We start from the raw sequence: 21845 nt of genomic DNA, 5'->3' as shown, positions 1-21845 counted from the left end.
ATGTAACTAAAAATGCTTTTAGGCAAAGTATGACACATGTCTTTATTCCAGCACCTGGGAGTCAGAGACAGGTAGATCTCTATAAGTTTGGGAGAAACCCGGTCTACATAAGTGAGACCGTGTCTCAAAAATCAAACAAACACTCAAAAAAAAAAAAAAAACCCAAAATATATAGAATGGAAAAATTATGCCATGAAGATTTAAAATCATTTTCATTTTACATGTGTATGCACACACGAGCGTGCACAGGTGCACATGTCATGTCTGTTGTCCACGAGGAAGGGGAGCAACACTTATGGCTCCAAAGACTTTAGTAACTCGCCACATCGGTGCTCTCTGATCCTGGAAGCCCTGACCAGTCAGGACAAGGACTCAGGAGCCTCACTTCCCCTGACAGCCCGGGCAGGGACAGAAGTGGAGTTTAGAAGCAGAAAAGCCACAAACATTTGTTGCCAAGTTACAGTTACAGCTTTCACCCATCTGGAGCCAAAGATTGGGGACTTTCCCTATGTGTTCCGTCACTGTCAACCAACACAGAGTGTCCAGCCAATCAGCCTCATTTCTTCTTTCTGTTGTTAGAAACAGCCGTAATGTTTTAGAGAACTAGAGGCATAACAAACGGTTTCTAGTGTCTAAGGAGGGGTTGATCAGCCATTGGAAAGCTCCCAGTTCCCCTAGGGCTTGGGAACCTGAACTTTGTTTCACCCTACAGGTAAAATGGAGTCTCATGTCTGTAGAAGGAGCGACGGGGCTGCGTCCCGCCACCCGGCTAGCTTTACACCCGAAATAATTACACGGAAACTGTATTCTTTTAAACACTGACTGGCCCATTAGTTTCAGCCTCTTATTGGTTGATACTCACATCTTGTTTTAACCCATAATTAGTAATCTGTGTAGCACCACGAGGTGGTCACTTACCAGGAGAGATCTTAACCTGCGTCTGTCTTGGGGAGGAGAAGCATGGCGACTGACCATGGCGACTGCCTGAAGCGTCTGCCTTCTCTCTCCCAGAATTCTGTTCTGTCTACTCCGCCTACCTAATTTTCTGTCCTATTAAAAGTAACACATAGACAGATGACTCTCCTCCATCACATGTCAAAATGGCAGTACTTAGGCCAAGGTGTTTTTGCCTGCTCCCTTCAGAGATCAGAGCACAACATTTAGGATTTGGTTCTTTTCCTTCTTCCTCAGGTTGTCAGGATGGACATCAAGCATCTACTGGCCCACAGTATTATGATTTATATCAGAAATCTTTTTTCTTTAGGTTCTTAATACTTGAAGCCAAACACAATTGTGTCAATCATTTATATAAGACAATATCTTACTCATCCTTGCTTTTAACATAGCCTTTTCTTGCCAGGCATGGTGATGTACCTCTTTAATCTCTGAAAACACAGGGGTAATGCATGAGCACCTGTGAGTTCAAGTCCAGCCTGGGTTATACAATGTGTACCAGGGCCAGGCAGGCCATTTCAAAACTCCAAATAAATAGCTGGACATGGTGGTGCACACCTTTGATCCTAGCACTCGATAGGAAGAGGCCAGCCTGGTCTACATACTGAACTCCAGGCCAGCCAGGGCTACATAGTGAGACCCTGTCTCAAGGAAACAACAGTCACAAAACCAAACAAATAAATCCCATAACATACCTACTTCTCGGGCAAGAATAATGCTGCTGAGGCGGATTGGTTGGGTGGATTCAGCAACAAGAACAGCTCTTTGAGAACAAGAGGTGCCGTTTTCATAAGAAGGCTCAATGGTTACTACATCATGGTGAGTGGAATGCCTGCCAAAGCAAATGGTTTAGAGCATGAAATGCGAGCCAAGCAGTGATGGCACAGGCCTCTAATCCTAACACTCGGGGGCTGGAGAGATGGCTGCTCTTCCAGAGGTGCTGAGTTCAATTCCCAGCACCCACATGGTGGCTCACAACCATCTGTAATGAGATCTGGCGCCCTCTTCTGACGTGCGGGCATACATGGAGACAGAATGTTGTATACATAATGAAGAAATAAAAAGAAGAAAGAAAGAAAGAAAGAAAGAAAGAAAGAAAGAAAGAAAGAAAATCCTAGCACTTGGGAGACAGAGGCAGGTGGATTTCTGTGTGTTCAAGGCCAGCCTGGTGTACAAGAGCTAGTTCCAGGACAGCTAATCCTGTCTTGGAAAACTAAAGAATAAAAGAGCATGAAATGCTTGGGTCGGGGCTGGAGAGATGGCTTAGTGGTTAAGAGCACTGAGTCTTCCAGAGGACCTGAGTTCAATTCCCAGCAACCACATGGTGGCTCAAACCGTCTGTAATGAGATCTGGCGCCCTCTTCTGGCCCGCAGGCATACATGGAGGCAGATGTTGCATACATAATAAATAAAATCTTAAAAAAAAAAGAGCACGAAATACTTGGGTCAAGGCAACATCTGGAAGAAAGGTCTGCACTTCTCCCATGCTACATACGACTAGGTATGCCTAAAGACAATCTGGAGAAGTGTCAGAGGACACAAGATTAAAACAGGAGAGTGATCTGTACCTTTTCCCAGTGGTTTCTCCTGCAAAATCTAAAATGCTATATTCCTCCCAGGATGGCTAATAAAAAGATTCGCCAGACGGTGGAGGCACACACAATTAATTTCCAGCACTTAGGAGACAGAGGCAGGTGAGTCTCGAGTTCGAGACCAGCCTAGTCTACAGAGTTGTGTTCCTAGATGCCCAGGGCATCTCAAAACAAAACAAAGCAAAGAGACTCACACTGTAGGAAATAACATTGGGTCTATATTCGCAACAAGATAGGGCTTCCTCTTATCTTGAGAAATGATTTCCTGTAAGCCCCAAAATTGAGGTGCTATCTAAGATGGAAAGGTTGCCTACTTCCTGAGACCAAATAAAAATACAACTCGCCTGAATGAAAAGCTCTCGGTACTAGGATTCCTGAAAGATGGCCATCACACAGGTCCTCTACAAGCCTAAATTCCTTATACTTCCTCATGAAATGAAACTTGAAATTCTTGTACTCTGAGATAAAAACCTCACTGCTTCTCATGGAAGGCAGGAAAGGGACTGGGGAAGCAGTTCCTCGGCAGAGGGCTTGCCTAGCATGTGCAAAGCCATAGTCCAACCCTCCGTTCTGCAAAGATACAGACAGGGGAAATCTCTTTCATTTAGGATTATTTTAGTTAAACTCCCTTACAATTCTGGTAGCCGCATGACCTGCTATTGGGTTCTCTTAGCGTCTGGAAGGTCATTAACCCAGGACAGACTACCCTGTTTTCTTCCCTCTTCCGTTGCACCAGGGGAAGGGAGCTCTCCTCACACAAGCGGACCTCATTTTCAGGCATGATGAATCGTTGTCTTGTTGCTCTCAGGGTCTTCTAATGTGGCTCTCACTTCACCTGTCTTTGTTTCCATCATAAATCCCTCAAATTGGGGGAAATAAATGCGGCAGTGTCCAGCATAGGGCTTGCCTGTGCCGACAGTTGCTTACACGGGCTGTCTCAGCAGGGAGGCAGACTCCCATCCTAGTACATTTCTTAATTAAAAGAGCCTCCAATTTAGGGTCTATTCCCTCCAAGGATGCCACATTCAGGCCACTGCACACTGTGGGACCACACCTCATTCCTGTAAGCCTGTCCCTCTTCACTGTGGGGGACAAGATCCTGCGACCTCTGGCGCCCCTCACCAGGTGTAGCAGCCGCGCTGCGCCTCCAGCAAGAAGGGCACCCGGCCTGGCTCCCGGCTGAACGGCAGTAACACTTGCGGCACATTGAGTTTGTTGGCCAAGGTCCCAACTAAAAACAGGAAGAGGTGGTGTGGGGTCAAGCAGAAAAGGTGCCTGAAGCTTCGGGTTCCAGGAGCCCTAGAGACAACCATGGCTGCCGCCTTGCTCTCAGCTTCCTACTCAACTACTGCCTCCCCAACACCAACCAATCCGCAGCCACAACGTCAGCGGATGCTTTTCTCACTAGGAATTGTGGGTACTTTTTAAGTGCGTCCAAGCTAACATGTAAATTTCGGGCACAGGACCAAAGGGGTACTTTACTAAATATTTGATGGTAAACTTTACTAGCTAAGAACCAGAAAGAAAGGTCCAAAAATCCAGCAGTGCCTCCCATCTCAGCTCCACATGCTGTTATTGTTTGGTTCGATTTTAATGTTTTTAATAAAAAAGGGCAGAAAGATTGGGGTGAAACTCATGACTCACATGCACAAGGGTCTGGGTTTACACCCTCCAATACTAAACACAAGAAACAAGTTATTTAACGTAAAAAATTGAAGGAATTTCCAGTCAGCATTAGTCTCAGGCTATAAGTGGAAAAAATTCCGATCTCTAGCATGAACAGCTGGCCTGAGTCAAGGTATGTATGTTATATTTCCTAGGATTTATGTCCTGCTTCCAGACCATGATGCAGGGAATAACTGACGCTGGCCTCAGAAGCAACTGAGAAAGTCATTGTCATTGGCTCACACAACCCAACTCGGGAATAGAAACCCTGGGCACACTTACGCGTTACTGCGCTGTGGTGGCACATATCCATAACCCCAGTAAGCAGGAGGCTGAGGCGGGAGGATCAAGAAGCTTAGTCTAGGGGACTAGAGAGTAAGAGCACTGGCTGCTCTTCCAGAGGACCCAGGTTTGATTCCCAGCACCCAAATGGCAGCTAAGAGCTCCCTGAAACTCCAGTTCCAGGGGATCTGACACCTTCATACCAATGCACATAAAATAAAGTTAAATAAAAAAAAATATATATATATATAAGCCTAGTCTACAAAATAAACCCTTTCAAAGAAGCTGGAGATATGGTGTGTTTTTCTTGAGTTACCAGCACCCACATAAAAGTGGAGGCACAGTATGCCCCTCATCCCAGCACACTGGGGAGGCAAAGACGGAAAGGACTTGAGTGCCCGGCAGTCCAGCTGATCTGTGAACAATGGGTTCATGAGAGACTCCACAGCAAAAGCGAGTGAACCGTAATTGAGGAAGGCGACTGGTACCGGCCCCTGGCCTCCGAAATCCCCTCACACCAGAGCAAAACCAAAACAAATGTAAAAAACCTTGCTTTCTCCAAGTATTCAAAAGGAGTATAAGCAGTATGATATATTAAGGAGTCTAAGTCTATGGAGTTCACATGGTTGTAATGACATAAGAGTAGTTCAGTCTGTTAGATTATGTGGTCTGTCTCCATGTTGTCTCCACTGTACAGGTGATGGCGTTAAAGGATTTACATCCAGACATTTGGGTGTGCCCGTGAGTACACATTGTCACATGGGTCCACAGCATGGGCATAGTGGTCAGAAGCTGATCAGCAGGAGTCAATTCTCCTTTCACTACGCATACCCTGGGGACTGAAGTCCTTGGGCTCAGCCAGCCACTGAGCCATCTCTCTGGTGCCCTTGGTGTGAGGCTGTTTCACTTGCTAGTCCAGGCTGGTCTGGAACTTATTACATGTCCCAGAATAGCCTCAGACTTTGCCCTGACCTCCTACCCTTACTGGAATTATGGTTATTAGTCATCTTGTCTGGAGTACCCAAGAATTTAGGAGCTAAATTTTTTTGTTTAGGAAATATTTTGAGCCAGGCATGGTGGCACACACCTTTAATCGTAGCACTCAGAAGCAGGCCAGCCTGGTCTACAAAGTGAGTTCTAGGACAGTCAAGACTATGCAGAAAAACTGTCAGTCACCATCAGGGCTACCCTGTCTTGAAAACCCAAATAAAATAGAGAAAGAGAACTACTTTAAAACTAAGTATTGCCAGGCGGCACTGATGCACGCCTTTAATCCCAATACTCAAGAAGCAGAGGCAGGTGGATCTCTTCAGTCTGAGGCCAGCCTGGTCTATAGAGTGAGTTCCAGGACAGCCAGGGCTACAGGGAAACCCTGTCTCGAAAAAAAAAAAAAAAAAAGAATTTTAAAAAGGGTGTAGAGAGATGGCTCAGCAGTTAAAAGCTCTTGCTGCCCTTTCAGAGGACCTGGGTTCAATTCTCAGTACCCACATGGCAGCTCACAAATGTCTGTAACTTGAGTTCCAGGGAATCCAGCACCCTCACAAACAGCATGCAGTCAAAACACCAATGCACAAAGAAAAGGCTGGGCATGGTAGCTTGTACCTTTAATCCCAGAATTTGGGAGGCAGACACTGGTGGCTCTTTGAGTTCAAGGCCAGCCTGGTTTGTATTCTAAGTACTGGCCCAGCCAGGGTTATACTGAGACCATCACACACAAAAGTTAAAAAATGAGTGTGTGAGCCGGGCGGTGGTGGCACACACCTTTAATCCCAGCACTCGGGAAGCAGAGGCAGGTGTACCTCTGTGAGTTCGAAAAACCAAAATAAATAAAATAAAATAAATTAAAAAATTGCAAGTATGTAGAAGCCAAACGTCGGGCTGGAGAGATGGTTCAGAGGTTAAGAACACTGGCTGCTCTTCCAGATCCCGAGTTCAATTCCCAGCACCCACATGGTGGCTCACAGCGATCTGTAATGAGATCTGACTCCCTCTTCTGGCATGTGGGCATACATGGAAGCAGAATGTTGTATACATAATAAAAAAAATCAATCTTAAAAATAAAGTCAAACATCAACCTAGAAGATCTTCCTGAAATGCTACCTTAACTTAAAAAAATTTTTTTTCTTTAGACCAGACTGGCCTTGAACTCATGGAGATCCACCAGCCTCTGCCTCCGGAGTGTTGGGATTAAAGATGTGCACCACCACTGCCTAGCAAAAAAAAATTTTTTAGCACATATTTTGGGGGGGGCGGGGCTGGCCTAGTTTTTTGTTTTGGTTTTCAAGACAGAGTTTCTCTGTAGCTTTGGAGCCTGTCCTGGAACTCACTCTGTAGACCAGGCTGGCCTCGAACTCACAGAGATCCGCCTGCCTCTGCCCCCCAAGTGCTGGGATTAAAGGCGTGCGCCACCACCACTTGTTTTGCTTTTTTTAATTGAGCTCTACATTTTTCTCTGCTCCCTTCCCTCCCTCTCAACCCTCTCCCAAAGTCCCCATGCTCTCCCCATTTACTCAGGAGATCTTGTCTTTTTCTACTTCCCATGTAGATTAGATCCATGTTGTCTCTCTTAGGGTCCTCATTGTTGTCTAGGTTCTCTGGAGAAGCACACACTTTTAATCCCAGCACTAGGGAAACAGCAAAGGCAAGTGAAACTGGTTTTTCGAAAGTGTTTCTCTGTAGCTTTGGAGCCTGTCCTGAAACTAGCTCTTGTAGACCAGACTGGCCTGAAACTCACAAAGATCCGCCTACCTCTGCCTCCTGAATGCTGAGATTAAAGGCGTGCGCTACTGCCGCCCCGGCTACCGGCAGAACTTTGGAGGCCAGCCTTGTGTACATAGTGAGTTTTTGAGTTTCAGGATAGCCAGGCCTATTTATAGAAACCCTGTCTCATGAAACAAAATGGAATTTTTTCTTTTGATTTTTGAGACAGGGTTTCTCTGTATCCCTGGCTATCTTGGAACTCACTCTGTAGACCAGGCTAGCCACAAACTCAAAAATCTGCCTGCCTCTGCCTCTTGAATGCTGAGATTTAAAGGTATTATTTAAAATTTTAGAAATTATATCTGTGTGTGAGCTTTCAGAGTGTAAGTGGAACACACGTGCAGAAGCCCTCAGACACCTGGAACTGGAGTGACAGAGTCATCTTTATGCTGGCGACCCTCCTCCAGTGTCTCCCACCCCCCCAAAAAAGCAGATGCTCCCAATTCCCAAGCCACCTCTACAGCACATTGAATTTTTGGAGATGAGTATTTTTTTCAAGACGGGGTTTCTGTGTAGTCCTGGCTGTGCAGTAACTTGTTCTGTAGACCATGCTGGCCTGAAATTCAAGAGCTCCAACCAACCGTCTCCGCCTCTTGAGTACTAGAACTAAAGGCACATAACACCATGTCTGACCATTTGAGACAGGGTCTAAACTGAACTTGAAGCTTATTGATTTGGTCACCTGGCTGGCCAGCATGGCCTAGGGATGTTCCTGTCTCTGCCTGGCTAGTGGGCTGGGACTATGGATGAGCACCAGAGCGGAAGTCAAGTCCTCACACCCAGGAAAGCGCTCTCCCATGGGTGCCATCTCCCTAATCCCAGGCACACTCTGAGCCTGTTCTCACTTTTTCTGTTCCCAGTGTGTGTGCTGTGTTAAATCCTGAGACTTTCAGGCACAAAGACCTGACTTTCAGCCTGGTCTGTGGAGCCCCGTGGAGGAGAAAGCACACTTGGTTTAATAGAGTCAAGTCGGACTGAGGGTGGAAGGACTGGTTCTTTATTTCAAAATGTCACGTGTTGATATTCAGTATCAAAACAGTTGCACTATGGGGTTCTCTCTCTGGACAGGAGTACAAATAAGCCAGGAAGCTGCAACGTGTCCACCTGTAACAGGCCTTGAAGAGACTGCCTGAACACGGCGACTGGCGGGGACACTCGAAAGATCGGCACACCGCCAGCCCACAGACCGCAAAGGATTCTCACAGCCAATGGGTTGACCAAGATAACCCAAGTCCCCAAAAGCAAAATTTCAAAATAATATAAAATTTAAAAAGTTTTTTTTACATAAGCTATTCAAGATTTCTCCAGCACTGGCTGATAGGAAGCACAATGAGATGGCACTTAAGAGACAGCAGCTTCGGGAAAGGCAATGAGATGACGTCCACACGGCTGATCAGCGGCACGAACATAATCTTCTTTCTCTTTCTCCCTCGGGGCAGGTGAACACTAAAGGGCAGCATGATCCGTGTGAGCAGTTAGGAAGGGGTGGAGGGGAGACCAGTGGGTCTCGGAGCTGGGGCCACACAGTAGCATGCTTGCCTGGCATGCACAAGGCCTGGGAGGTGGGGCATCTCAGAGGCCTCACCGGCTCATTTGGTCACGACTGATGGAAAAAGTAAAACATAAAGAACAAGGTTAAAATTGTTCAAAGATATCAAAGATGGAAACCTTCACAGCCCGGAAGAGTTTTTTGTTTCTGGCTAACTTCCTAGAATTCCCTGTTGTTTGGCTAGGACTTGGTGCAGAGAACTGAGGTGTCCCACAGTGGAGCCTGCTGGGCTCTGCTGGCTGTCCTGTGTTCCTCCTCTATGGAGAGAGCAGTATCCATTAGGCCGGCATGTCACCTTCCAACAGTGACAAGGAACTGGGCTGCTGCTCCAAGCTGTGGAAGCGCTTGGAATGTTACAATGGTCGCTAAGACAAAAAGGAATCACAATGTGCAGATCCCAAGAGCACTGAAGACAAATGCATTGTGCTCACACTCCCTTAAATATTGTTCCCAAAGGTGCTCAGCCCCTCCAGCTGGAACTCTGGGAAGAGGCTGACACAGTTTTATGAAAAAGACATGAAGGGTAGAGGGGTGGCAGAAGGGAAAGCAGCCTTCAGTTAAAAAGATCAGCCCTCGGTTTCAAGGTCAGCTTCAGGCAGGCTGGCCTCAGGCGAGTCGGGGTCAGAGGGAGGAGCGGTGGCAGGGCAGGGACTAGGGGTGCTCTACATCTCGTTCAGGTCCAGCAGGGTCTGGTCCAGCATCCTTTGTGTACAGAGGTGCTCCTCTTTGGTGCACTTCAGCTTATCTAGTGGGATAGAGAGGAATCACACAAAGTCAGTTTCATGCTCTCCCTATTCTGAGACTTGTGCCACTCGCAAGGAAGCTATAGAAGGCAGTTACGGCATCCCTGGGTTCTGTGGGGGCTCTGGCATACCCACCGAAGCAGAGGCATCTCTGCTGCCTGGCGGAGGGAACTGGGGCTTGTCAGCCATTCCCTATCCCTCCCACAGGCAACCAAGAGGCACTGAGCTTTCGGTCTCCACGCGATCAGGCAGAAAGCACCAGGCACCCACTCTGCCCACAGGTCAGCATCTCCTTGAAACGTCACAAACATCAATACCTCAGGAAAGAGCACAGGAAGACCCCCCCGCAGTAGGTACTTTCTCCACAGAGTGGGGAGACAGGGGTCTACCCAGACACATTCTTGCGAGCAAAGCCCCACTGAGATTTCAGCAGAGGTATCAACAGAGTAGCCCTAGACAGTGATATACAACTAAACCCAAAAGCAGCGAGAAGGAAACCGTCAGGAAGAAGCCAGTGGCAGGACACCGAGCAGTTAACCTCGGGTAACTACGGCACTTCATCAATGACGTTCATGCCACGCACCCTTCCTTCCCACCCGTTTCCACCCGGTCAGAAGAGCCCATCTCTGGGCCTGAAGATGAAGCAGTTACAACATCTTGTCAAGTCAGTCTTTTTATTGTTAGAAAATATCCATGCAAAAGTGCCAACCCTAAAGTGGGTGCACAGGGGAGAAGGCTGCAGCTAAGGCTTCCCAAGTTCCCCCATTAAATTTCCAGGCCCCTTCCTTCATCATCTACAATTTCTCCTAAAATAGAGAATTGCAGCTTCATGGGGACTGTCAGGAAATGAACAGTATTCTAACTGCCCTCGATAAAAACTAACTTGCTTAGGGCAAAACAATAACTTTGTTAAAAAGACAATCAGCTTTGCGCTGGGGTCCAGGCCAGTGGTGTGGGTTTACTGGGCACAGGGGCCCTGCCCATCAGTCACACAGATCATGCAGCGTGAGCTTCAGTTCATTAGAAAGCAGGCGGTTTCGCTCAAGTTGGCTGTAGAGACGCTCTGCAGCAGCAACAGAAAAGAGGGGAAGAGGAAAAGAGGAACAGGAGGAGAGAGAGAAAGGGGGAGGTTAGTAGAAGGACGAGGCAAATGTGTCTTTCAACTCGATGGTCTATATAACATGCACCGTGTGGCAGGAGGGCATGGGGACTCAGGGCAGGAAGAGTCAGGCAGTTGGTGGGAAGACTACCAGCTGTAGGGCCATTCTGAATGTGAAAACAATTGCTTCACATGATTTGTCCCCTGGGCTAAGACAGTCACAAGGCAGATATGGTGTGCTTACAAAGAGCCATTCAGCCATGACGGGTTGGAAAAACCTATGGCAATACCTCAGCTTTCCCAGGTCAAAGGATTCAATACAACACCATGCTTAACTATCTCATCCAGTCAATCTTTCATTTTCAAATGCTTCTTCCTGTCGTGTTATCTACCAGACACATCCTCAAGTCGTCCAACTCACGTTCAGGTCTCCCTTTTATATAAGAAATTTGGCCTATTAGGGTCACCAGTCAAAAGGACATCAGCCAATTTTAACTACTGTAGAGGCTGGAGAGATGGCTCAGAGGTTTAGAGCACTGGCTACTCTTCCAAAGGACCTAGAACCCTAGTTCCAGGGAATCCAAAGCCCTTATCCGGCCTCTGCAGGCACCAGGCATGCATGCGGCGCACACACATATAGGCAGGCAAAACACCCACACAAAAGAGTAAGTTACAATTAATTTAAAGAATAATTACACTGTCTCCTTGCTCAGGGTGGTCATAATTCTAATTCAGGCCATTGAAAAGAGGGGGAAGCCTAGGCTCAGGAGAAAATTTTAGCTTTCTATCTTGCTTTGAATATAAATGTGAAGTCCAGCGCTATGTATTTCAATCTTAAGAAAATCAAAGAAACTCTAGTTTCATAGGCTACAGCTACTCACCAGTGGCTAGACTCCTTAGCTGCTGTGCTCCTCTCATAAGTGAAAACATCTCTCAGGTGAACACTGAACCAGTGCTCAGGCCCTGCCTTCCTCAGAGTACATCTTAAGGAAGATTTTCGTCCCCACTCTACCCCCCTAAGGAGTTAAGATTTTGCTCACTGGTTTATCTCAAACTTGATCTTGCAGCTGTGGCCTTCCAAATGACTGGGATTAAAGGTGTGCACACCCCCCCGAAACCCAAGCTATTGATGCATCTTAAACACAGAGGTAACAAAAGCTTGGCAATAGGAAAGCTAAATTATTCTTGGGCCACCCTTCTATCAGTCTCTGATAGTTCAGGCTATTTACTTATTTATTTTTATTTTTTCTGAGACAGTCTCAGTATGCAGCCCTGGCTGTCCTGGAACTCACCATGTAGATCAGGCTGGCCCCAAACTCAGAGAGATCTGCCTGCCTCTGCCTCCTGAGTGCTGGGATTAAAGGTGTGTGCCACCATGCCTGGCTCAGAAGTTCCAAGCTCTAAGTTCAACTTCCTGTTTCAATGTGAGACAAGGTCTTAGTTTAGAAACAGGCCTTGCTCTCTTGCTGGGACTGACGGTGTGGATGAATTGCTTAGCCAAAGCAGTGGGTCTCAGAAAGCTGCACTGTCCCTCTTCCCTCCCAGGAAGCGTGGGAATTGTACAGGTATGTTTCAAGGGCTCTATTTTTCTAAGACTGTATCTCAGACTGGCTTCAAACTTGTGTGCTCCTCCTCCGCCTGCCTTCCAACTAATTTTAATTAATTTGAATTTTAATAAAATATATGTATATCTTTAATTATAGATGTGTGCCTCTATGCCTGACTAGGCAGAGTTTTCGACTGGCACAGTGACCAGAAGGTTCTAAAGGCATGTGTGGTCAGAGGGCAGCAATATGCTAACGTGCAGAATCTTCCTGTGTACAATCACCCTTACATGACAGAACATGAGTGGTCATTAGGCTCCACAAGGCTTGGTGTTGGTGCTTGATTCAGGAGACATGCCTGACAAGTAGCAAGCCCTCCAACCCAAAAGCTCTCACCTCTCAAGCTGTTTTACTATGGCTATTTCCCATCTTAGATTGAGTCCCACGCCTGGCTTGGGAAAGAGGGGCAGTGCCTACCAGTTGTCCTCTGACCTCCATATCTGCATATGCCTGTATGTCACGTCATGCCTGCAGCACTCACTCATACAGTACACGTGATTTATCCCAGGGAGCTACAATGTTGCTATTCCTAAGGAAGAAGCTCCACCACTAGGTGACAGAGACCCAAGCACATTTGTTCCTGAACAGTGGCAACAAGGGAAGAGTAAACCAACTCCCCACTGCCTAAGGGACCAAGTCCTTTCTTCCTTGGCTCCAGCAAAAACCAGGATGAGAGTTATGACACAAGACTTTGAAAGAAAGGAACCAATCTAGCATGGCCCGGCCGTGGCTCATACTTCATGAAGATAGCCTCACTTTTCTTGTAGAAAGAACCCAGCAGTGGGGTGAGGCAGGAGCTGGCAGGAAGCAGAGCGCTGTTTCCCAGTCCCCTGCTGTCCCTAGCTCACTCTTCTGCTCTTTAAATGGTGCTGGGGTTGATTCTAGGATCCTGCGCACACCAGGCACACCATCTACTATTTAGTGGTACACTAAGGAAGCCCCAGCCTGCTTTTAACTTATTCTGAAACAGGGTCTCACTACATTCTCAGCCAGGTCTGCTACTTCTGTCCGTACTAAATGTCTGTGACTGCTCAGCAGGTTATCCCATCAGTGGGATGACGTAGATGTAAATCAATTTTATTCAGTTACAAATACGAAAAGTGGACATCTAGCCTTTCCACAAGATGTGTTTAAGAGTCAAAGAAGCAAGTGACTATCACACTATATACACCAGTGCCCAAATTCTAAATATCCTCTCCTGTCTCTTGAATATGTTATCTCCTTAATGCTCAAAACAGACCCTCAGATGACTAAAGCAGCAGGGCTACCATCCTTCTAGGTCTGTCTGCTGAAGGTCAAAAGCCACCAGCCTGAGCTACGCTCCTTCCTCCTGCAGTACAAACAAGGTCACTTAGCTTCCTGCCAGCTAAGTTCCCCCACACCCCCATATGGGGGTTTCAGACAGTCCTGGAACTCTACAGACTGGCCAAGCCTCTCTATTAACTCCTTTTCACACCTGCAGTTGTTGATTCTGTTGTTGTTTGTTTGGGTGTTTTTTTTTTTTTTTTTTTTTTTGAGACAGGGTCTCTCTACGTAGCCCAGGCTGTCCTCAAACTCACGGAGACCCGCCTGCCTCTGCCTGAGTGCAGGGATTTAAAAGGTGTGCGCTCTGACTGGCACCTGTACATGTTCTTTATGGTTGTGAGGTGTATTCCTTAAGCTGTATTCCATCCGGATTCCAAAATCTCTCCTCTCAACTCCGGGATCTTGTTTGCTCCTGCGCACGTTTCTGGGTCATGCACTTTTCTTGCCCCCCACACCCCTGAACCAGATGTCACCTCCTTGTGCCTTCAACACCATCACTTTTTTGGTACCAAACTCAGCAACTGAACACACACTCAGCTGTCAGGCCCTCAAGTGTCCATCTCACCAGCAGGGCCGCACATGCCTGGAACCCGGCATTTGAGGACTGCCGAGTCCCGGGTTAGCCTGGGCTACAACGCGAGATGCTAGCAGACGAATAAGGCAGCTTCAGTGTCACCTTCCTACCACTGCCACTCGAGCACAAGTCCCAGTCACCCCAGAAACCCCAGCCTCACCTAGCCCTTCCTAAAGCATGGCATATCCACGGCTAATGGAGTGTGCACTCACAGCATGCCTGTGGGGGCTAAAACATGCTCCCAGAGTGACTTCGCAGAGAACACGGGTAATGGCCAATGTGACAGTGGTCACAGAAAACAGTATGCAAATCTCTGCAACTTGGGGCCGGCACTCCAATATACCCACACACATATACTAATTTTTAATTGGAAAAGTTAAGTTTTTGTTTTTAAAGACAGAATCTCACCAGAGATCCACTGCTGGGATTAAAGGTATAGAACACCATACCCTGCCTTGTGTATTTTGATTCAGGGTCTTGATCATAGTTTGATGCGACCTTGAAGCTTCCTTTATTTATTTGTGTGCGTTGGTGCTCTGCCTGCAGGTGTGTCTGTGTTAGAATGTTGTGCACTGGCACGTGGGTGCTGGGGAGTAAATCCAGTTCTCCGGAAGAGCAGTCAGTGCTCTTACCCACTGAGCCATCTCTCCAGCCCATTTCAATATATCTGGTCTTTTTTGAAAAATATTTATTTATTATGTATACAATATTCTGTCTGTGTATATGCCTGCAGGCCAGAAGAGGGCACCAGGTCTCATTACAGATGGTTGTGAGCCACCATGTGGTTGCCGGGAATTGAACTCAGGACCTTTGGAAGAGCAGACAATGTTCTTAACCGCTGAGTCATCTCTCCAGCCCTATCTGGTCTTGTTTTGTTTTGTTTTGTTTTTCAGAGATAGGATTTCTCTGTGTAGTACTGGCTGTCCAGAAACTCATTTAGGCTGACCTTGAACTCACAGAGATCTGCCTCCCTCTGGTGTGCTGGGATTGCACGCTTGCCCAGGTTCAACAGTCTGCTCTTAGCTTTCAGATGAACTCTTAGGAGGGAGGTGCTCACGCCACAGCACACTCACTCACACACCACCGCGGCATTTCCATCCCAGCAGCACTTTTAGCAAATCTGCCTCCCAAATCTCCCAAATCTACCTTCGCAGCTGCGCGCGCGCGCGCACGCGCGTGTGTGCGCTAAAACTTGTTTCTGCTCATTATAAATCAGTCTTGAGGCTGGTGATGTAGTTCAGAGGTAAAGGCTGTGTTCAGAAGTCACCCAGACAACATGAGCAAATCTCATCTAAATCTGGTACAGTGGTGGTGCATGCCTTGGAAGGGCAGAGGCAGGACTGCCGTGAGCCCAAGAACAGCTTGGGCACATACTGTTCTGGACAGCCTGGGCTAGTGCAAAACCATCTCAATGACAAAGAGCTCAAAAGTTCCAATTTGGGAGCAATCATGGAATCAGTGCCCCTCCCAATTGGCTCCCAAACTCTCCTATCGGCAGCTCGTCCAGCGCTTCGGCCCTGGGCTTGTCCTCTCCCCTCACAGAGCGTGCAGGCAGTTCATCTGGAGTTGTTCGAACAGGGCAGCCTGACAACCTCAGCGCCTGCTTGACTAAGCCAACCTCTACCTCACTCTCGAAGGCCACGTGGCAGGAAGACAGTACAGGTCATGGGGTGTGCTTTGCTAGAGACTTAGACTAGGGAACACTTCTTCACCTGGCTCTATCTTTCCTTTCTCTTCCTTCCCTCCCTTCTTTCTTTGTGGTACTGGGGTTCAAACTCAGCTTTGCACACACTGAGTGAGTGTTCTCCCGCTGGGCCACATCAGTTGCACTGGATACTGAGAAGAAAAATAAGTTTCAAATCCTACTTTGATAAGAAACTGAAATATTATGCAACATTTATCTATAATGTCAAATGTATCTGCTGTATAGAATGAACTCTGAAGTGCTGACATTCACTTCTACAATAAATACCCAGAATTTCACCAGTAGAAATTTAATAGTAAGTCATCATCCCCATGTGTGCGTGACTGTCTTCGTTTTTCCAATCATCTATGTGTGTTAATTTTTCCAATCACCTATGTGTGTCTTGGTGATCTCCCATTAGAAAACAAAGCTGAACAAATGGTAGCAGCCTCAAGTGAGAGAGGCTTAAAGACGGAAGGTACATCTACTGAGAATTCAACCCCTTATATTACATGTTCTTCTGTGGCTTGGGGTGACGGAATTATTTAAATGTAAGAATGGATCACACAAGAGCACACATGTGCTCTGAGGATGTAATGTCTGAATCTTTAGCAAAAGAATAGCATATTAGGAAATGATTCAACGGTCAGACCGTACTACATGGGAAAGGGGCCTAAAGAGGTGAAAATGCTCCAGATTGACTGTTTAAGACCTCGGAAGTCAAAGGCTTGGGATGGCCGTAAGGCGTAACATTAGACTTCCTACCATGAGGAGCCTTTACCAGTTCACCACCGACAAGACTCTGATCAGCAAGTTTAAGTGTCAAGAAGAAACACACACACAAAAGTAGCTTTGATTATACATAAACCAGAATGTCCTTCCATCACACCCGCAGGGCTCCTTAAAGCTTTGTCAATAACAAGTGCAGGAGGGCATGAGGCTTCTGGCAGCTTAACATTTTAATTTGGGATGGGGGTGAAAGCAAATCTGTAAATAGCTTTGTGTCCCCCACCCCCAGCCCTAAGGCTTTGGGAACCAGCCAGGCTGACCCAAATGGAATCCAGAGCGAGTGGGGTGTTGGGTTCCCCAAGGAAAGGGGGTAGATCCAGAACAGAGCAGAAACGGTGACAGTTTATCTGCATGAAAAAGGACACTCCAGGTGAGAAGGGCTCAGCTCAGGAGAAAGAGAAGGTAAGGAGCAGTGGAGAGTCAGCCGCTCCAGGCTGCAATACTCAGCTACTTCCGGGTTAGTGGGCAGAAGAGGCAGATTAGCATTAGGGATCAGATAAAGTCCCCCAAAACTTTTGGTGCTGTTCACTGGTTGGCTTGCTTAGGGACTCAATTCTTAAACTGGCTGCTTCTCATCCTGGTCACATTAGCTTTCGTTTCAGGGTAGAAATCAGGGTTTGTGTGTATGTGTTCTTGTTTGTTTTTTTGAGATAGGGTCTCAATGTAACCCTGGCTGTCTGGAACTTACTATGTAGACCAGGCTGTCCTAGAACTCGGAAATTTGCCTATGCCAGGATTAAAAAAAGTTCAAATCCATATCCATTCAGTGTTTTTTTGCTGTCTTGCCGGGCAGCATTAGCATTAGGTGGCCTTGAACCTGCATCAATCCTTCTGCCTTGACTGCAAAGGTTACAGGCATGTGCAACCACACCTAGCACTGAGAAAAGAAGTGGAAATGCAGTGCAAAGGAGAGCTGGGCAATGGCGCATGGCTGTGACCTCAGCGGTTAAGGGTCAGTCAGAAGAATTTGGAGTCTGAGGTTAGGTGGTTTTCAGAATTAGACCCTGTTAGAACTAGACGGACAAATGAGAGAACACAAATTATATCCAAGATTAAATGCCTCCCCAGGTTCTGCCAAACAAGTAAGCAGCACCAACGTTTTTAAGTGGGTGGAGGTTGCGATTCAAGGACAAACCCAAGCACACTCTGCGCAGCAGCCTGCACCCTCACCCACGAGCCAGGAACCCAACCCCACACTGCTGCCTGATAGTTACATAGAGGTCATGTCATTGAGGGCGTGGTCCAGCTCGTCGCTAATGGCCTTGTACTTCAGTTTCTGGGCATAGAGCTCGTCTGGATAGGCACAGGAACCACGGGGATGATGGAGGGGATAAGGTGAAAGGTATCAGAGGCAGATGAAGAAAGGGAATCATTAGAAAATAGGAAAAAAAAAGTGACTGTGGGTCTAAAACCAGGAAGGAAAAAGACAAAACAAAACTATTCTGGCAGCAGTGACTGGCCATTTTCAGTTGTGTGGGAATTCATTCAGCCAATAGCCTTTTAGATACCAGCCCATTAGGGCGTAGCCTAAGGTACTATAAGCACAGACAGGAAGCAAGATTGTCCCCTTTGCCTTTTGGCTTGGTTGGTGGTCCGAGTTTGACCGTTCGGCTAGGAGCTCCTAGCGCCCACAGAGCAGAGGAATGCAGCGGCCTTCTTATTGTGAGCGTTCCCCAATAAACATGTCATCCTTAATTATGGGCTCTCGTGAACCTCCTTTAATTACGTGACATTCAGTCTACTTTTCCCCAACAGCCAACAGTACTTCCTGCTCCAAGTGAGCTTATCAAGAACAGAGAGCCCGAGCGCAAGCCAGATACTACAGGCTCCCAGAGACACTGCTCCCACCCAGTTCCGAACCAGCGATAACACTGAAGGAAGACAGAAAAGGGAGCAAGCACATGCATGGGGACACTTCTCTGTTTATTTAATGTGATCATTATTCATGGGCCCTTTGCTCCACAGGCTGCCTCCTTGAGCCCTTCCAAAAAGCAGCCAGTTACTAAGAGCGTATCCAGGGAGTTCTCAAAGAAAAAGACTTGTTCCCTGTTAAAGCAGTTTGGACAAGCTGCCGAACGTCAACAAGAAGCTTTGAGATTAGTCCTGGACAAGTGTCGTGCAACTTGAGTGATAAAAAGAGCTTCCAAAAGTGGCCACAGGGCGACATACAGGACTTCACTATCTCCTAAAAAAATTCATGGCTTCCATTTCAACTAAGACTCAAGATTTAAGACTACTAAACTAGAGATAAAGACAGTCCTTCAATCTTTTCAAAGGAGAGACGGCAGATTCCAGAAATAGGCAAAGTCCTATTAAGGGAAAAGATTAAAAAATCCAACTCTCGAGTTTGACCACTTTGCCTAGCTGCTATGACATAGGACAGGACACATCACAGCTTCCAAGTCACTACCAATTCCCTCGGACGAATGGAGAGAAGCCTCAAGATTAACGGGCCAGCCCTTCCTCTTCCTCCTTCCCTCCCGTGCTCCATACCTTCCAAGTCATCGATGGTCTTTTCCAGTTTGGCTACCGATCTTTCGGCAAACTCGGCACGGGTCTCTGCCTGAGGAAACAGAAGACCAGTCAGAATGGAAGATGGTGACACCCGCAGGCCACAGAGAGCCAAGGCGGCAAGGGCAATCATTACTATAAGGTAATGCCTTCTCCCTTCCTCAGCTCACCTCCTTGAGTTTGTCAGTGAGAATCTTTATCTCCTCTTCATACTTGTCTTCTTTCTGAGAGTACTGTGAAGAGAAGTGGATACAAATGTCAGAACAGAAAGGGTCTCACAGATAACAGCCATGCTAATCTTACGTCAGTCACAGACATTCTCCTAGACTTGATGTACAAACGCTCCAGGACCAAAAGCAAGGACCAGTGTTTGACAATGGGTCTCAGGACCCAGCCACTTCCACACATAAACACGCAGAGTGAACTCTGCCAGGATCGCTTTTGTTGACAGACCTAACTTTGATCTTATTTCTATCATCCCAAAGTGTTTTTTGCCTTTGTCCAATTTAACCAGCAGGAATCCATGGCTGAAACATTCCCCCAGGATGCTACACAGCAGCCATCTGTCCCGACTGCTGCTAGGTAGGTCTCGAGAACTGGTGCTCTTCAAAGTCCACACAGCCCCTTTAACTGCCGTTTAGCACAGCACTATTGGCTGGAGGAGCACATGACTCCAGGCCCACACCAGACCACAGTTATTTGAATGGAAGCAATGGAGGTAGATGGGAATTAGCATTAAACCTACAATCTGGATGGACAGAGGGAGGGAGAAACACATCATAGGTGTATAAGGAATGGGTGTGTCTACTCTTTCACTAAGGGCAGGGCTGGGCCCAGGCCCCAAGCCTGTCATCTTCACAAACCAGCCCCTACCTTCTCAGCCTGAGCCTCAAGAGACTTGAGGTTGTTGGTGACATTCTTCAGCTCCTCCTCCAGCTCAGAACACTTACTGTGAATATTTTAAATACCGAAGGAGAGGAAAGGGGAACAGGAAGAAATAAAAAAGGGAGAGAGACACACAGATGTGAATTGAACCTATGTGTAGAGAGCTGGACTGCACATCAAGGAAGAAAGTTTCTGGGGAACCTGAGCAAGCATCAGCCCACCTCCCTCTGCCATGGGACACGCACAGCAGGAGCCGGCCCTTCTGTGCTCACAAGGTGTGGCTTTAAGAAAGAAACAACACTTGAGAGAAATCACTCACTACCGGAACAAGTTACATCTGCTCCTTGGGTGTGGAGGCGGGGACAGATGCCCAACCCAAACGACCCTCCCAAGTCACCCAAGGGAGGTAGAGACCCTTGGGGGAGGCAGTGAAGCAACTAGGAAAGAAGAGGTAAGAGAGGCGAGTAAGTGGGAAGGAATGGAGCATTCCATGAAGATGAGAAAGCACTCAACAAATCAGCTGGCGGAGGGGAGGCAGCTGCAAAACAAAACCAAACTCAAAACCGATACACAGGCACGGAACCTCTCCGTGGGCTTATGGTTAGTACCTTTTCTTCAGCAGCACTCAGACACTTCAGGTTCTGGTCCATCAGTCTGATCTGCTCATCCATCTCTCGGCAACGGCTGTTAGTGACAGTCACAGGGATGGCACAAGCCAGGTTGTGGGGAAAAGGTTAAAAAAGGAACAGCAAGAAAACAAGCCGCAAAATGGGGTGTGGGAGTGGGTAAAAATAAACAAACAAATGGGAAGAAAACACCACCATGGTCATGATATGTCATGTCTGGAAGAGGAGCAGCAAGGCAAGCGCAAACATATACTTATCCATGCTGACTTTGTTACACAAGGCCAAGCTGGTACCAATGGGCAGAAGGTGATTTCTCTAAAGCCTTTGCTCTCAAGTTCCCAGGCAGATTGGCAAAGTGGTAAAAAACAGACCAGGTCTGAAGTCAGTACAGGCCAAGGGAGAAGAGACTGCAGGTGGAAGGACCCAACAGGATCTTCCTATTAGCTGTATGCCATATTATTCTCAACCTCCCCTCAATGTGAGCATCTTCCCAAGAATAAGCAAGCCTTGTTACCAGTTACTAGTCAAGAGAAGAGAAAGCCCAAAGCCACTCTTAGAGGCTAAAGCAGGCGCTGAGCCCCACCCCACCAGGCCTGTCTAACAAGGTCAAAGAATGCTAGTTTACTCAAATTAGTGCCCAAGCAGGGAGAACAGTCTGACAAGATCTGGAGACAAAATACTCACGACTCTGCCAGCTCAGCCCGTTCCTCTGTGCGTTCTAAGTCTCCTTCAATAATCACCAACTTACGAGCCACCTATAAGAAGGGTCTGGTACAGCTCAAGCAAGCAAGGGCAATACCCTTTCCCGACTGTCTTTGCAGAGCCTGCATGTCACTGCAGAGTGCCTCACCTCTTCATACTTCCTGTCTGCCTCTTCGGCAATGTGCTTCGCTTCCTTTAGCTGGATTTCCTGAAGTTCCATCTTTTCTTCATCTTTTAGAGCTCGGTTTTCAATCACCTTCATACCTCTGCCAGAAACAGGATGAGCACAGCAATGACACCCTGAGGGGTGTGTCCAACGACTCAAAAATCACACCCTTTTAAAGTCCATTTCTGTTCGCCACCCAATGGACATTTAATAGCACTTGAGTGCCTGTACCATTTAACTTAAATTTTTTTCTTTTCAGGTTTTCTCTGGGTAGTCCTGGCTGTCCTTAAACTCAGAGATCCAACTGCCTCTGCCCTCAGTGCTGAGATTAAAGGCATGTGCCACCACTACCTAG

At 47.2% G+C, this 21845-nt stretch overlaps 2 protein-coding genes across 13 annotated transcripts in view; both read right to left on the bottom strand.

Moving 5' to 3' along the window:
• Nup210l (nucleoporin 210 like) overlaps positions 1-3873 on the bottom strand; it is a 106260-nt gene extending 102387 nt beyond the window's left edge. Inside the window, exons 1-2 of the mRNA XM_038311229.1 lie at positions 3669-3873; positions 1650-1786 (exon numbers count right to left, since the gene is read on the bottom strand). Coding sequence (XP_038167157.1) covers positions 1650-1786; positions 3669-3859 — 328 coding nt within the window. The 5' untranslated portion in view covers positions 3860-3873. The remainder of the gene's footprint in view (positions 1-1649; positions 1787-3668) is intronic.
• Positions 3874-8228: 4355 nt separating this feature from the next.
• Positions 8229-21845, bottom strand: part of Tpm3 (tropomyosin 3) — a 27817-nt gene continuing 14200 nt past the window's right edge. For 3 of the 12 annotated variants that reach the window (XM_038310813.1, XM_038310819.1, XM_038310826.1), the window contains 6 exons: positions 21473-21590; positions 21307-21377; positions 20605-20680; positions 19282-19344; positions 19094-19163; positions 8229-9547 (listed from right to left, as the gene is read on the bottom strand). In XM_038310813.1, the coding sequence (XP_038166741.1) occupies positions 9465-9547; positions 19094-19163; positions 19282-19344; positions 20605-20680; positions 21307-21377; positions 21473-21590 (481 nt within the window). In that variant the 3' untranslated portion in view covers positions 8229-9464. Of the gene's footprint in view, positions 9548-10205; positions 10609-17810; positions 17894-19093; positions 19164-19281; positions 19345-19984; positions 20061-20604; positions 20681-21306; positions 21378-21472; positions 21591-21845 lie in introns of those variants that run through there. The other 9 variants (XM_038310816.1, XM_038310822.1, XM_038310818.1 and 6 more) reach the window with 6 other exon arrangements.

The sequence above is a fragment of the Arvicola amphibius genome, chromosome 14, assembly GCF_903992535.2.
Source record: "Arvicola amphibius chromosome 14, mArvAmp1.2, whole genome shotgun sequence".
Lineage (NCBI taxonomy): Eukaryota > Metazoa > Chordata > Mammalia > Rodentia > Cricetidae > Arvicola > Arvicola amphibius.
Note: the sequence above shows the minus strand (reverse complement) of the source record. Positions and strands in the feature narration are given on the sequence as shown.